General features: G+C 47.3%; 1 protein-coding gene across 1 annotated transcript in view; it reads left to right on the top strand.

Moving 5' to 3' along the window:
* fbxo41 (F-box protein 41) overlaps window positions 1–17,556 on the top strand; it is a 280,638-nt gene that overhangs the window by 196,686 nt on the left and 66,396 nt on the right. The window contains exon 8 of the mRNA XM_078204808.1: window positions 14,321–14,416. Coding sequence (XP_078060934.1) covers window positions 14,321–14,416 — 96 coding nt within the window. The remainder of the gene's footprint in view (window positions 1–14,320; window positions 14,417–17,556) is intronic.

Consider the following 17,556-nt stretch of genomic DNA (forward strand, 5'->3'; position numbering starts at 1 on the left):
ACCTACCCCCCAGCACCTTAAACCTGTGTCCTCTCGTAGCAACCATTTCAGCCCTTGGAAATAGCCTCTGAGAGTCCACCCTATCCAGACCCCTCAACATCTTGTAAACCTCTATCAGGTCACCTCTCATCCTTCGTCTCTCCAGGGAGAAGAGACCAAGCTCCCTCAACCTATCCTCATAAGGCATGCCCCCCAATCCAGGCAACATCCTTGTAAATCTCCTCTGCACCCTTTCAATGGCTTCAACATCTTTCCTGTAATGAGGTGACCAGAACTGCGCGCAGTACTCCAAGTGGGGTCTAACCAGGGTCCTATAAAGCTGCAGCATTATCTCCCGACTCCTAAACTCAATCCCTCGATTAATGAAGGCTAGTACGCCATACGCCTTCTTGACCGCATCCTCCACCTGCGAGGCCGATTTAAGAGTCCTATGGACCCGGACCCCAAGGTCCTTCTGATCCTCTACACTGCTAAGAATGGTACCCTTCATTTTATACTGCTGCTCCATCCCATTGGATCTGCCAAAATGGATCACTACACACTTATCCGGGTTGAAGTCCATCTGCCACTTCTCCGCCCAGTCTTGCATTCTATCTATGTCTCGCTGCAACTTCTGACATCCCTCCAAACTATCCACAACACCACCTACCTTGGTGTCGTCAGCAAACTTACCAACCCATCCCTCCACTTCCTCATCCAGGTCATTTATGAAAATGACAAACAGCAAGGGTCCCAGAACAGATCCCTGGGGCACTCCACTGGTCACTGACCTCCATGCAGAGAAAGACCCCTCCACAGCCACTCTCTGCCTTCTGCAGGCAAGCCAGTTCTGGATCCACAAGGCAACAGCCCCTTGGATCCCATGCCCTCTCACTTTCTCAAGAAGTCTTGCATGGGGGACCTTATCGAACGCTTTGCTGAAGTCCATATAGACCACATCCACCGCTCTTCCTTCGTCAATGTGCTTGGTCACATTTTCAAAGAACTCAACCAGGCTCGTAAGGCACGACCTGCCCCTGACAAAGCCGTGCTGACTACTTTTGATCATACTAAACTTCTCTAGATGATCATAAATCCTGTCTCTCAGGATCCTCTCCATCAACTTACCAACCACTGAGGTTAGACTCACCGGTCGGTAATTTCCCGGGCTGTCCCTGTTCCCTTTCTTGAATATAGGGACCACATCCGCAATCCTCCAATCCTCCGGAACCTCTCCCGTCTCCATCGACGATGCAAAGATCATCGCCAAAGGCTCCGCAATCTCCTCCCTCGCCTCCCACAGTAACCTGGGGTACATCCCATCCGGTCCCGGCGACTTACCAACCTTGATGCCATTCAATAGTTCCAACACATCCTCTTTCTTTATGTCCACATGCTCGATCCTTTCTGTCCTCCGCAATCCAGCAGTACAACCACCCAGATCCCTTTCCACCGTGAATACCGAGGTAAAGTATTCATTAAGCACCTCCGCCATTTCTAACGGTTCCGCACAAACTTTTCCCCCTTCACCTTTTAAGGGTCCTATGCCTTCACATCTCATCCTTTTACTCTTGACATATTTGTAGAAAGCCTTGGGATTCTCCTTAATCTTACCCGCCAAGGTCTTCTCATGACCCCTTCTCGCTCTCCTAATTTCCTTCTTAAGCTCCTTCCTACATCGCGTATACTCCTCTAAATCCTTAACACCTCCTAGCTCTCTGAACCTTCTGTACGCCTCTCTTTTCTTATTTACCAGGTTCATCACAACCTTCGTGCACCACGGTTCCCGTACCCTACCAACACCCCCCTGTCTCATCGGAACGTTGTCATGCAGAGCTCCAGACAAACATTCCTTGAAAATCCTCCACTTTCCTTCGGTACTTTTCCCCAAGAATGCCTCCTTCCAATTTACCCGTCTAATTTCCTCCCTGATGACACTGTATTTCCCTTTACTCCAGAGAAACACTTTCCTAGCCTGCCTGACCCTATCTCTTTCCAATGCTATCGTGAAGGAGATAGAATTATGATCGCTATCCCCAAGATGTTCACCCACCGAGAGATCCTCCACCTGTCCAGGTTCATTAGCCAGCACCAGATCAAGAACAGCCTCTCCTCTAGTAGGCTTATCCACATACTGTGTCAGGAAACTCTCCTGGACACACCTAACAAACTCCTCTCCATCCAAACCCCTAGCCCTAGGGATATTCCAATCTATGTTTGGGAAATTAAAATCTCCCATCACGACAACTCTGTTATTCCTACATCTCTCCAGGATCTGTTTCCCCATCTGCTCCTCAACATCTCTGTTACTATTGGGCGGCCTATAGAAAACACCCAGCAAAGTTACCGACCCCTTCCTATTCCTAACCTCCACCCACAGAGATTCCGTAGTCAGTCCCTCCACGGCGTCCACCTTCTCTACAGCCGTGACACTATCCCTGATCAACAGTGCCACTCCCCCCCCTCTCTTGCCTCCCTCCCTGTCCTTCCTGAAACATCTAAAACCTGGCACCTGAAGCACCCAGTCCTGTCCCTGAGACATCCAAGTCTCCGTAATGGCCACCACATCACAATTCGAAGCAGCAATCCACGCTCCAAGCTCATCCACTTTATTCACTACACTCCTGGCATTAAAATAGACACATCTCAGACCTTCAGCCTGAGCACTTCCCTTCTCCCTCACTCGTCTAACCTCCCTCTTACCCTGTCTACATTCCTTATCTATTTGCGAGCTAACCTCCTCGCTCTCAGTCCCCTCATTTCGATTCCCTCCCCCCAACCTTTCTAGTTTAAAGTCTCTCCAGTAGCCTTAGCCAACCTTCCCGCCAGGATATTGGTCCCCCTGGGATTGACTACGGAGTCTCTGTGGGTGGAGGTTAGGAACAGGAAGGGGTCGGTAACGTTGCTGGGTGTTTTCTATAGGCCGCCCAATAGTAACAGAGATGTTGAGGAGCAGATGGGGAAACAGATCCTGGAGAGATGTAGGAATAACAGAGTTGTCGTGATGGGAGATTTTAATTTCCCAAACATAGATTGGAATATCCCTAGGGCTAGGGGTTTGGATGGAGAGGAGTTTGTTAGGTGTGTTCAGGAGAGTTTCCTGACACAGTATGTGGATAAGCCTACTAGAGGAGAGGCTGTACTTGATCTGGTGCTGGCTAATGAACCTGGACAGGTGGAGGATCTCTCGGTGGGTGAGCATCTTGGGGATAGCGATCATAATTCTATCTCCTTCACGATAGCATTGGAAAGAGATAGGATCAGGCAGGCTAGGAAAGTGTTTCTCTGGAGTAAAGGGAAATACAGTGTCATCAGGGAGGAAATTAGACGGGTAAATTGGAAGGAGGCATTCTTGGGGAAAAGTACCGAAGGAAAGTGGAGGATTTTCAAGGAATGTTTGTCTGGAGCTCTGCATGACAACGTTCCGATGAGACAGGGGGGTGTTGGTAGGGTACGGGAACCGTGGTGCACGAAGGTTGTGATGAACCTGGTGAATAAGAAAAGAGAGGCGTACAGAAGGTTCAGAGAGCTAGGAGGTGTTAAGGATTTAGAGGAGTATACGGGATGTAGGAAGGAGCTTAAGAAGGAAATTAGGAGAGCGAGAAGGGGTCATGAGAAGGCCTTGGCGGGTAAGATTAAGGAGAATCCCAAGGCTTTCTACAAATATGTCAAGAGTAAAAGGATGAGATGTGAAGGCATAGGACCCTTAAAAGGTGAAGGGGGAAAAGTTTGTGCGGAACCGTTAGAAATGGCGGAGCTGCTTAATGAATACTTTACCTCGGTATTCACGGTGGAAAGGGATCTGGGTGGTTGTACTGCTGGTTTGCGGTGGACAGAAAGGATCGAGCATGTGGACATAAAGAAAGAGGATGTGTTGGAACTATTGAATGGCATCAAGGTTGGTAAGTCGCCGGGACCGGATGGGATGTACCCCAGGTTACTGTGGGAGACGAGGGAGGAGATTGCGGAGCCTTTGGCGATGATCTTTGCATCGTCGATGGAGACGGGAGAGGTTCCGGAGGATTGGAGGATTGCAGATGTGGTCCCTATATTCAAGAAAGGGAACAGGGACAGCCCGGGAAATTACCGACCGGTGAGTCTAACCTCAGTGGTTGGTAAGTTGATGGAGAGGATCCTGAGAGACAGGATTTATGATCATCTAGAGAAGTTTAGTATGATCAAAAGTAGTCAGCACGGCTTTGTCAAGGGCAGGTCGTGCCTTACGAGCCTGGTTGAGTTCTTTGAAAATGTGACCAAACACATTGACGAAGGAAGAGCGGTGGATGTGGTCTATATGGACTTCAGCAAGGCGTTCGATAAGGTCCCCCATGCAAGACTTCTTGAGAAAGTGAGAGGGCATGGGATCCAAGGGGCTGTTGCCTTGTGGATCCAGAACTGGCTTGCCTGCAGAAGGCAGAGAGTGGCTGTGGAGGGGTCTTTCTCTGCATGGAGGTCAGTGACCAGTGGAGTGCCCCAGGGATCTGTTCTGGGACCCTTGCTGTTTGTCATTTTCATAAATGACCTGGATGAGGAAGTGGAGGGATGGGTTGGTAGGTTTGCTGACGACACCAAGGTAGGTGGTGTTGTGGATAGTTTGGAGGGATGTCAGAAGTTGCAGCGAGACATAGATAGAATGCAAGACTGGGCGGAGAAGTGGCAGATGGACTTCAACCCGGATAAGTGTGTGGTGATCCATTTTGGCAGATCCAATGGGATGAAGCAGCAGTATAATATGAAGGGTACCATTCTTAGCAGTGTAGAGGATCAGAAGGACCTTGGGGTCCGGGTCCATAGGACTCTTAAATCGGCCTCGCAGGTGGAGGATGCGGTCAAGAAGGCGTACGGCGTACTGGCCTTCATTAATCGAGGGATTGAGTTTAGGAGTCGGGAGATAATGCTGCAGCTTTATAGGACCCTGGTTAGACCCCACTTGGAGTACTGCGCGCAGTTCTGGTCACCTCATTACAGGAAAGATGTTGAAGCCATTGAAAGGGTGCAGAGGAGATTTACAAGGATGTTGCCTGGATTGGGGGGCATGCCTTATGAGGATAGGTTGAGGGAGCTTGGTCTCTTCTCCCTGGAGAGACGAAGGATGAGAGGTGACCTGATAGAGGTTTACAAGATGTTGAGAGGTCTGGATAGGGTAGACTCTCAGAGGCTATTTCCAAGGGCTGAAATGGTTGCTACGAGAGGACACAGGTTTAAGGTGCTGGGGGGTAGATACAGAGGAGATGTCAGGGGTAAGTTTTTCACTCAGAGGGTGGTGGGTGAGTGGAATCGGCTGACGTCGGTGGTGGTGGAGGCAAACTCGTTGGGGTCTTTTAAGAGACTTCTGGATGAGTACATGGGATTTAATGGGATTGAGGGCTATAGATAGGCCTAGAGGTGGGGATGTGATCGGCGCAACTTGTGGGCCGAAGGGCCTGTTTGTGCTGTGGCTTTCTATGTTCTATGTTCTATGTTCTATCCCTCCATTCCCAGGCTGCTCATGTGACTATCCAGTTGGGAACAGAAACTGTCAGGGAAAGGCACTAATGAAAAGTGGAACTTTTTCAAGGAACAAATACTGGGTGTCCTTGATAGGTATGTCCCTGTCAGGCAGGGAGGAAATGGCCGAGTGAGGGAACCATGGTTCAGGAAAGAGGTGGAATGTCTTGTGAAAAGGAAGAGGGAAGCTTATGTAGGGATGAGGAAACAAGCTTCAGATGGCTCCATTGAGGGTTACAAGTCAGCAAGGAATGAGCTGAAAAAGGGGCTTAGGAGAGCTAGGAGGGGACATGAGAAGTCCTTGGCGGGTCGGATCAAGGAAAACCCCAAGGCTTTTTACTCTTATGTGAGGAATAAAAGAATGACCAGGGTGAGGTTGGGGCCGGTCAAGGACAGTAGTGGGAACTTGTGTATGGAGTCAGTAGAGATAGGCGAGGTGAGGTAAGGGTGGAATGGAGGAAGAGTTCTGAGAATGCTGTCGGGATAGTTTCCTTGAACAGCATGTTACGGAACCGACGAGGGAACGAGCTATTTTGGATCTGGTATTGTGTAACGAGGTGGGTAGAATTAAGGATCTTATTGTGAAGGACCCTCTTGGGTCTCGTGACCACAATATAAGAACATAAGAACATAAGAAATAGGAGCAGGAGTAGGCCATCTAGCCCCTCGAGCCTGCCCCGCCATTCAATAAGATCATGGCTGATCTGACGTGGATCAGTACCACTTACCCGCCTGATCCCCATAATCCTTAATTCCCTTACCGATCAGGAATCCATCCATCCGCGCTTTAAACATATGGTCGAATTTCTGATTCAGATGGAAGAGGAGAAAGTTTGGTCCCAAACCAGTGTCCTCTGTTTGAACAGAGGGAAATATGATAGGATGAGGGATGAATTGGCTAAGGTAGACTGGGAGAGCAGGCTGGCAGGTAGGATAGCTGAGGAACAGTGGAGGATTTTTAAGGAGATCCTTTTCAGTTCTCAGCAAAAATATATTCCAGCAAAAAACAAGGATTGTAAGAAAAGGGAGAACCAGCCGTGGATAACGAAGGAAATAAAGGAGAGTATTAAAATAAAAACAGCTGCGTACAGAGTGGCCAAAAATAGTGGAGAAACAAGTGATTGGGAAAAATTTAAGAAACAACAAAGAGAGACTAAGAAAGCGATAAAGAAAGGAAGGATAGACTATGAAGCTAGGCTAGCAATTAATATAAAAAATGATAGTAAAAGTTTTTATAAATATATAAAAAGGAATAGAGTGGCTAGAGTGAATGTTGGACCCTTGGAGGACGAGAGGGGGGAGTTAATAGTGGGAAATGAGGATATGGCTGAGTCTTTAAATAAGTTTTTTGTGTCGGTCTTCACGGTGGAGGACACAAATAGTTTGCCAAATATTAACGATAGAGGGTTGGCAGCAGGAGAAATACTTAATACGATTAATGTTACCAGAGAGGCAGTGCTGGGTAGACTAATGGGACTGAAGGTGGACAAGTCCCCGGGTCCGGATGGAATGCATCCCAGGGTATTGAAAGAAATGTCAGATGTAATAGTGGATGCGTTAGTGATTATGTAGCAAAACTCGTTGCATTCTGGGGTAGTGCCGGTTGATTGGAAAACGGCTAATGTTACGCCGCTGTTTAAAAAAGGAAGGAGACAAAAGGCGGGTAACTATAGGCCGGTCAGCTTAACGTCTGTAGTAGGGAAAATGCTGGAATCCATTATTAAGGAGGAGATAGCAGGGCATCTGGATAGAAATGGTTCGATCAATCAGACGCAGCATGGATTCATGAGGGGAAAGTCGTGCTTGACGAACATGTTGGATTTTTATGAAGATGTGACGAGGGCGGTTGATGGAGGAGAACCGGTGGATGCGGTGTTTTTGGATTTCCAAAAGGCGTTTGATAAGGTGCCCCATAAAAGGCTGCTGAAGAAGATTAGGGCACACGGAGTTGGGGGTAGTGTGTTAAAGTGGATTAGGGACTGGCTATCCGACAGGAAGCAAAGAGTCGGAATAAATGGGTGTTTTTCCGGTTGGAGGAAGGTAACTAGTGGCGTGCCGTAGGGATCGGTACTCGGGCCGCAACTGTTTACCATTTATATAGATGATCTGGAGGAGGGGACGGAGTGTAGGGTAACGAAGTTTGCAGACGACACAAAGATAAGTGGAAAAGTGAATCGTGTGGAGGACGGAGAAGATCTGCAGAGAGATTTGGACAGTCTGAGTGAGTGGGCGAGGATATGGCAAATGGAGTATAACGTTGAGAAATGCGAGGTTATACACTTTGGAGGAAATAATAACAAATGGGATTATTATCTCAATGGAAACAAATTAAAACATGCTACCGTGCAAAGGGACCTGGGGGTCCTTGTGCATGAGACGCAAAAGCCCAGTCTGCAGGTACAACAGGTGATCAAGAAGGCAAATGGGATGTTGGCCTATATTGCGAAGGGGATAGAATATAAAAGCAGGGATGTCTTGATGCACCTGTACAGGGCATTGGTGAGGCCGCAGCTGGAATACTGTGTGCAGTATTGGTCCCCTTATATGAGGAAGGATATATTGGCATTGGAGGGAGTGCAGAGAAGGTTCACCAGGTTGATACCGGAGATGAGGGGTTTGGATTATGAGGAGAGGCTGAGGAGATTGGGTTTGTACTCGTTGGAGTTTAGAAGGATGAGGGGGGATCTTATGGAGACTTATAAGATAATGCGGGGGCTGGATAGGGTGGAGGCGGAGAGATTCTTTCCACTTAGTAAGGAAGTTAAAACTAGAGGACACAGCCTCAAAATAAAGGGGGGTCGGTTTAAGACAGAGTTGAGGAGGAACTTCTTCTCCCAGAGGGTGGTGAATCTCTGGAATTCTCTGCCCACTGAGGTGGTGGAGGCTACCTCGCTGAATATGTTTAAAGCGCGGATGGATGGATTCCTGATCGGTAAGGGAATTAAGGGTTATGGGGATCAGGCGGGTAAGTGGTACTGATCCACGTCAGATCAGCCATGATCTTATTGAATGGCGGGGCAGGCTCGAGGGGCTAGATGGCCTACTCCTGCTCCTATTTCTTATGTTCTTAAGTTTTCCGGTTGGAGGAAGGTAACTAGTGGCCTAGTTTTGGAAGTTTTGGATTTTTGAAAGTCCAGATACACAATATCCACTGGTTCACCCTTGTCCACTCTACTGGTCACATCCTCAAAAAATTCCAGAAGATTTATCAAGCATGATTTCCCTTTGAGGGAATCCATGCTGACTCGGACCGATCCTGTCACCACTTTCCAAATGCTCAGTTATTGCATCCTTAATAATTGACTGCAGCATTTTCTCCACCACCGATGTCAGGCTAACCGGTCTATAATTCCCCGTTTTATTTCTCCCTTTTTTTAAAAGTGGGGTTAAATGAGTTACCCTTCATACACTGGAACTTTTCCAGAGTCTATGGAATGCTGGAAAATGATCACCAATGCATCCACCATTCCAAGGGCCACTTCCTTAAGTACTCTGGGATGCAGAGCATCAGGCCCTGGGGAATTATTGGGTTTTAATCCCAGCAATTTCCCCAATACAATTTCCTGACTAAGAAAGATTTCCTTTAGTTCCTACTTTGTGCTAGACCCTCTTTCCCCTTTTTGGAAGGTATTTCTGGAAGGTTATTTGCATCCTCCTTCGTGAAGACAGATCCAAAGTATTTGTTCAGCTGGTCTGCTACCTCTTTGTTGCCCGCTATGAATTCACCTGATTCTAACTCTCAGGGACCTACATTTGTCTTCACCAGTTTTGTTCTCCTCATGTATCTATAGAAGCTTTTGCAGCCAGTTTTTATGTTTTCTGCAAGCCATCTCTCATATTCGGCACAGTGGTTAGAGCTGCTGCCTCACAGCACCAGGGACCCGGGTTCGATTCCCGGCTTAGGTCACTGTCTGTGTGGAGTCTGCACGAATGTGGCGACGAGGGGATTTTCACAGTAACTTCATTAGAACATAGAACAGTACAGCACAGAACAGGCCCTTCGGCCCACGATGTTGTGCCGAGCTTTGTCTGAAACCCAGATCAAGCTATTTCCTCCCTATCATCCCGAAGTACTCCATGTGCCTATCCAATAGCTTCTTAAATGTTCCGAAAGTTTCTGACTCCACTATCCCTGCAGGCAGTCCATTCCACACCCCAACCACTCTCTGAGTAAAAAACCTACCACGGACATCCTTCCTATATCTCCCACCATGAACCCTATAGTTATGCCCCCTAGTTACCGCTCCATTCACCCGAGGAAATAGTCTTTGAACGTTCACTCTATCTATCCCCCTCATCAGCTTATAAACCTCTATCAAGTCTCCTCTCAACCGCCTCCGCTCCAAAGAGAAAAGCCCAAGTTCCCTCAACCTTTCCTCATAAGACCTACCCTCCAAACCAGGCAGCATCCTGGTAAATCTCCTTTGCACTCTTTCCAGTGTCTCCACATCCTTCTTGTAGTGAGGTGACCAGAACTGCACACAATGTTCCAAATGTGGTCTCACCAAGGTCCTGTACAGTTGCAGCATAACCCCACGGCTCTTAAACTCAAACCCCCTGTTAATGAACGCCAACACACTATAGGCCTTCTTCACGGCTCTATCCACTTGAGTGGCAACCTTCAGAGATCTATGGATATGAACCCCAAGATCTCTCTGTTCCTCCACATTCTTCAGAACCCTACCTTTGACCCTGTCATTCACATTTAAATTTGTCCTACCAAAATGAATCACCTCGCATTTGTCAGGGTTAAACTCCATTTGCCATTTTTCAGCCCAGCTCTGCATCCTATCTTAGCAGTGTAGAGGATCAGAAGGACCTTGGGGTCCGGGTCCATAGGACTCTTAAATCGGCCTCGCAGGTGGAGGATGCGGTCAAGAAGGCGTACGGCGTACTGGCCTTCATTAATCGAGGGATTGAGTTTAGGAGTCGGGAGATAATGCTGCAGCTTTATAGGACCCTGGTTAGACCCCACTTGGAGTACTGCATGCAGTTCTGGTCACCTCATTACAGGAAAGATGTTGAAGCCATTGAAAGGGTGCAGAGGAGATTTACAAGGATGTTGCCTGGATTGGGGGGCATGCCTTATGAGGATAGGTTGAGGGAGCTTGGTCTCTTCTCCCTGGAGAGACGAAGGATGAGAGGTGACCTGATAGAGGTTTACAAGATGTTGAGAGGTCTGGAGAGGGTAGACTCTCAGAGGCTATTTCCAAGGGCTGAAGAGGTTGCTACGAGAGGACACAGGTTTAAGGTGCTGGGGGGTAGGTACAGAGGAGATGTCAGGGGTAAGTTTTTCACTCAGAGGGTGGTGGGTGAGTGGAATCGGCTGACGTCGGTGGTGGTGGAGGCAAACTCGTTGGGGTCTTTTAAGAGACTTCTGGATGAGTACATGGGATTTAATGGGATTGAGGGCTATAGATAGGCCTAGAGGTGGGGATGTGATCGGCGCAACTTGTGGGCCGAAGGGCCTGTTTGTGCTGTGGCTTTCTATGTTCTATGTTCTATATATCTCTTTGCAGCCTACAACAGCCCTCGACCTCATCCACTACTCCACCAATCTTGGTGTCATCAGCAAATTTACTGATCCACCCTTCAGCCCCCTCCTCCAAGTCATTTATAAAAATTACAAAGAGCAGAGGACCAAGCACTGATCCCAGTGGCACTCCGCTGGTAACCGGTTTCCAGTCCGAAAATTTTCCATCCACCACCACCCTCTGTCTTCTCTTAGGTAGCCAGTTACCTATCCAATCGGCCAAACTTCCCTCTATCCCACACATCCTTACTTTCTTCATAAGCCGACCGTGGAGGACTTTATCAAACGCCTTACTAAAATCCATGTATATGACATCAACTGCACTACCTTCATCTACACACTTAGTTACCTCCTCAAAAAATTTTATCAAATTTGTGAGGCAAGACTTACCCTTCACAAATCCATGCTGACTAAACCGGATTAAGCTGCATCTTTCGAAATGGTCGTAAATCCTATCCCTAAGGACCTTTTCCATCAACTTACCGACCACCGAAGTAAGACTAACTGGCCTATAATTACCAGGGTCATTTCTATTCCCTTTATTAAACAGAGGAACCACATTCGCCACTCTCCAGTCCTCTGGCACCACCCCCGTGGACAGTGAGGACGCAAAGATCAATGCCAAAGGCTCTGCTATCTCATCCCTTGCCTCCCAAAGAATCCTTGGATATATTTCATGAAGGGCTGAAGGGTGGGTCAGTAAATTTGCTGATGACACCAAGATTGGTGGAGTAGTGGATGAGGTGGAGGGCTGTTGTAGGCTGCAAAGAGACATAGATAGGATGCAAAGCTGGGCTGAAAAATGGCAAATGGAGTTTAACCCTGATAAATGTGAGGTGATTCATTTTGGTAGGACTAATTTAAATGTGGATTACAGGGTCAAAGGTAGGGTTCTGAAGACTGTGGAGGAACAGAGAGATCTTGGAGTCCATATCCACAGATCTCTAAAGGTTGCCAGTCAAGTGGATAGAGCTGTGAAGAAGGCCTATAGTGTGTTAGCTTTTATTAACAGGGGGTTGGAGTTTAAGAGCCGTGGGGTTATGCTGCAACTGTACAGGACCTTGGTGAGACCACATTTGGAATATTATGTGCAGTTCTGGTCACCTCACTATAAGAAGGATGTGGAAGCGCTGGAAAGAGTGCAGAGGAGATTTACCAGGATGCTGCCTGGTTTGGAGGGTAGGTCATATGAGGAAAGGTTGAGGGAGCTAGGGCTGTTCTCTCTGGAGCGGAGGAGGCTGAGGGGAGACTTAATAGAGGTGTATAAAATGATGAAGGGGATAGATAGAGTGAACGTTCAAAGACTATTTCCTCGGGTGGATGGAGCTATTACAAGGGGGCATAACTATAGGGTTCGTGGTGGGAGATACAGGACGGATATCAGAGGTAGGTTCTTTACGCAGAGAGTGGTTGGGGTGTGGAATGGACTGCCTGCAGTGATAGTGGAGTCAGACACTTTAGAAACATTTAAGCGGTTATTGGACAGGCACATGGAGCACACCAGGATGATAGGGAGTGGGATAGCTTGATCTTGGTTTCAGATAAAGCTCGGCACAACATCGTGGGCCGAAGGGCCTGTTCTGTGCTGTACTGTTCTATGAGGCCCAGGGGACTTATCAACTTTCAGTTTATTCAAAATTGCTAGTACATCTTCCCTCCCAAAATCTACTTCCTCCAGCCTATCAGCCTGTGACACCATCTCTTCCTCAAAAACATGGCCCCTCTCCTTGGTGAACACCGAAGAAAAGTATTCATTCATCACCTCTCCTATCTCTACTGACTCCATGCACAAATTCCCACTGCCATCCTTGACCGGCCCCAGCCTCACCCTGGTCATTCTTTTATTCCTCACATAAGATTAAAAAGCCTTGGGGTTTTCCTTGATCCGACCCGCCAAGGACTTCTCATGCCCCCTCCTAGCTCTCCTAAGCCCTTTTTTCAGCTCATTTCTTGCTAACTTGTAACCCTCCATCGAGCCAACTGAACCTTGTTTTCTCAACCTAACATACGCTTCCTTCTTCCTCTTGACAAGACATTCCACCTCTTTTGTGAACCATGGTTCCCTCACTCGGCCATTTCCTCTCTGCCTGGCAGGGACATATCTATCAAGGACACACAGTATTTGTTCCTTGAAAAAGTTCCACTTATCATTAGTGCCTTTGCCTGACAATTTTTGTTCCCATCCTATGCTTCCTAATTCCCGCCTGATTGCATCATAATTACCTCTCCCCCAGTTGTAAACTATGCCCTGCCGTCCGGCCCTCTCCCTCTCCATTGCAATAACAAAAGACACCGAATTGTGGTCACTATCTCCAAAGTGCTCTCCCACAACCAAATCCAACACTTGGCCCGGCTCATTTCCCATTACCAAATCCAATGTGGCCCCACCTCTTGTCGGCTTATCCACATATTGTGTCAGGAACCCCTCCTGCACACACTGCACAAAAACTGCCCCATCCGAACTATTCGACCTATAAAGGTTCCAATCAATATTTGGAAGGTTAAAGTCCCCCATGACAACTACCCTGTGACCTCCACACCTATCCATAATCTGCTTAGCAATTTCTTCCTCCACATCTCTATTACTATTTGGGGGCCTATAGTAAACTCCTAACAACGTGACTGCTCCTTTCCCATTCCTAACCTCAGCCCATATTACCTCTGTAGGCAGATCCCCTTCGAAATGCCTTTCTGCAGCCGTTACACTCTCCTTGATTAACAGTGCCATTCCTCCACCTCTTTTACCAGCTACCCTACACTTACTGAAACATCTATACCCCGGAACTTCCAACAACCATTCCTGTCCCTGTTCTACCCATGTCTCCGTAATGGCCACAACATCGTAGTCCCAAGTGCCAATCCACGCCCCTTATTTCGGATGCTCCTTGCATTGAAGTAGACACACTTCAACCCACCTTCTTGTCTGCTGGTACCCACCTTTGACCATGATACCCTTCCCAGTACCTCACTACACTCACTGACCTCTGGACTGCAACTCTTTTTCCCATCCCCCTGACAAATTAGTTTAAATTCCCCCCGAAGAGCCGTAGCAAATTTCCCTCCCAGGATATTGGTGCCCTTCTGGTTCAGGTGCACCCCGTCCTGTTGGTACAGGTCCCACCTTCCCCAGAAAGTGTTCATTGTTCATTGCAGTTCATTGTTCATTGCAGTATTAATGTTAGCTTACTTGTGACACTAATGAATAAACTTACGATTAGAAACGACAGGAAAATTTGGTGCTGGAGATTGCTATTGCAAAGTCTGACAGTGATTTATATTCTTTCCAGTTTGTTTTAACTAATCTTTATCTTACATTTTCAGGAGTTCAACTGACCCGGTTGGCCATGAAGTCATTTGGGCCTTGGGAGCTGGATGTCGAGACATCATCTCTCTGCAAGTTGCACCGTTACATCCATGGTAAAGAGATTCTCCATCAACTGTTAACTATTTGCCATTAGTACAACGTGACAAAGAACAAAAGAAACTTACAGCACAGGAACAGGCCCTTCAGCCCTCCAAGCCTGCACCGACCATGCTGCCCGACTGAACTAAAACCCCCTACCCTTCCGGGGACCGTATCCCTCTATTCCCATCCTATTCATGTACTTGTCAAGACGCCCCTTAAAAGTCACTACCGTATCCGCTTCCACTACCTCCCCCGGCAACAGATTCCAGGCACCCACCACCCTCTGTGTAAAAAATCTGCCTCATACATAGAACCATAGAACCATAGAAAATTACAGCTCAGAAACAGGCCTTTTGGCCCTTCTTGTCTGTGCCGAACCACTTTATGCCTAGTCCCACTGACCTGCACTTGGACCATATCCCTCCACACCCCTCTCATCCATGAACCCGTCCAAGTTTTTCTTAAATGTTAAAAGTGACCCCGCATTTACCACTTTATCCGGCAGCTCATTCCACACTCCCACCACTCTCTGCGTGAAGAAGCCCCCCCTAATATTCCCTCTAAACTTTTCTCCTTTCACCCTTAACCCATGCCCTCTGGTTTTTTTCTCCCCTAGCCTCAGCGGAAAAAGCCTGCTTGCATTCACTCTATCTATACCCATCAAACTCTTATACACCTCTATCAAATCTCCCCTCAATCTTCTACGCTCCAGGGAATAAAGTCCCAACATATTCAATCTCTCTCTGTAACTCAGCTTCTCAAGTCCCGGCAACATCCTTGTGAACCTTCTCTGCACTCTTTCAATCTTATTTACATCCTTCCTGTAACTAGGTGACCAAAACTGTACACAATACTCCAAATTCGGCCTCACCAATGCCTTATGTAACCTTACCATAACACTCCAACTTTTATACTCGATACTCCGATTTATAAAGGGCAATGTACCAAAGGCACTCTTTATGACCCTATCCACCTGTGACGTCACTTTTAGGGAACTCTGTACCTGTATTCCCAGATCCCTCTGTTCAACTGCACTCTTCAGAGTCCTACCATTTACCGAGTACGTTCTTCTTTGGTTTGTCCTTCCAAAGTGCAATATCTCACACTTGTCTGCGTTAAATTCCATTTGCCATTTTTCAGCCCATTTTTCTAGTTGGTCCAAATCCCTCTGCAAGCTTTGAAAACCTTCCTCACTGTCCACGACACCTCCAATCTTTGTATCATCAGCAAACTTGCTGATCCAATTTACCACATTATCATCCAGATCATTGATATAGATGACAAACAACAATGGACCCAACACCGATCCCTGCGGCACACCACTAGTCACAGGCCTCCACTCAGAGAAACAATCCTCCACAACCACTCTCTTGCTTCTTCCATTGAGCCAGTGTCTTATCCAATTTACTACCTCCCCATGTATACCCAGCGACTGAACCTTGCTAACTAACCTCCCATGAGGGACCTTGTCAAAGGCCTTGCTGAAATCCAGGTAGACAACATCCACCGCCTTCCCTTCATCCACTTTCCTGGTAACCTCCTCGAAAAACTCTAATAGATTGGTCAAACATGACCTACCACGCACAAAGCCATGTTGACTCTCCCTAATAAGTCCCTGTCTATCCAAATATTTGTAGATCCTATCCCTTATCACACCTTCCAATAACTTGCCCACCACCGATGTCAAACTTACTGGCCGATAATTTCCCGGATTTCTTTTGGAACCTTTTTTAAACAACGGAACAACATGAGCCACCCTCCAAACATCCGGCACCTCCCCCGTGAATACTGACATTTTAAATATGTCTGCCAGGGCCCCTGCAAGTTCAACACGAGCTTCCCTCAAGGTCCGTGGGAATACCCTGTCTGGTCCTGGGGATTTATCCACTCTGATTTGCCTCAAGACAGCGAGCACCTCCTCCCCTTTAATCTGTAAAGGTTCCATGACCTCCCTACCAGTTTGCCCTATGTCCGTCGACTCCATGCCCATTTTCTCAGTAAATACGGATGCAAAAAAACCATTTAGTATCTCCCCCATCTCTTTTGGTTCCATACACAGTCTACCACTCTGGTCTTCAAGAGGACCAATTTTATCCCTCACTATCCTTTTGCTCCTAACATACCTATAGAAGCTCTTTGGATTTTCCTTCACTCTGTCTGCCAAAGCAACCTCATGTCTCCTTTTAGCCCTCCTGATTTCCCTCTTAAGTAGCTTCTTGCGCTTTTTATACTCCTCGAGCATCTGATGTGTTCCTTGCTGCCTGTACATTTCACACAACTCTCTCTTCCTCTTAATCAGTGTTACAATCTCCCTCGAGAACCAAGGTTCCTTATTCCTATTTACTTTGCCTTTAATCCTGACAGGAACATACAAACTCTGCACTCTCAAAATTTCTCCTTTGAAGGCCTCCCACTTTCCATTTACATCCTTACCAGAGAACAGCCTGTGCCAATCCACACTTCCCAGATCCCTTCTCATTTCATCAAATTTGGCCTTTTTCCAGTTCAGAACTTCAACCCGAGGACCAGATCTATCCTTATCCACGATCAGGTTGAAACTAATGGCATTATGATCACTGGATCCAAAGTGTTCCCTCACACTCACATCCATCACCTGCCCTAACTCATTTCCCAATAGGAGATCCAATATCGCATCCTCTCTAGTTGGCACCTCTATATACTGATGTAGAAAATTCTCCTGAACACATTTTACAAACTCTACCCCGTCTAAACCTTTAACAGTATGCGAGTCCCAATCTATATGTGGAAAATTAAAATCCCCTACTATCACAACTTTGTGTTTCTTGCAGTTGTTAGCTATCTCTCCGCTGATTTGCTCCTCCAATTCTCGCTGACTATTGGGTGGTCTATAATACAAGCCCATTAATGTGGTCATACCTTTCCTGTTTCTCAGCTCCACCCATAGGGCCTCTGTAGACAAGCTCCCTAATCTATCCTGCCTGAGTACCGCTGTAACATTTTCCCTGACCAACAATGCCACCCCCCCACCTTTTACCCCTCTGCCTCTATCCCGCCTGAAACATTGGAACCCTGGAACATTGAGCTGCCAGTCCTGCCCCTCCTGTAGCCAAGTTTCACTAATGGCTATAATGTCATATTTCCACGTGTCTATCCACGCCTTCAGCTCATC

Source organism: Mustelus asterias, unplaced genomic scaffold (assembly GCF_964213995.1).
Source record: "Mustelus asterias unplaced genomic scaffold, sMusAst1.hap1.1 HAP1_SCAFFOLD_458, whole genome shotgun sequence".
NCBI lineage: Eukaryota > Metazoa > Chordata > Chondrichthyes > Carcharhiniformes > Triakidae > Mustelus > Mustelus asterias.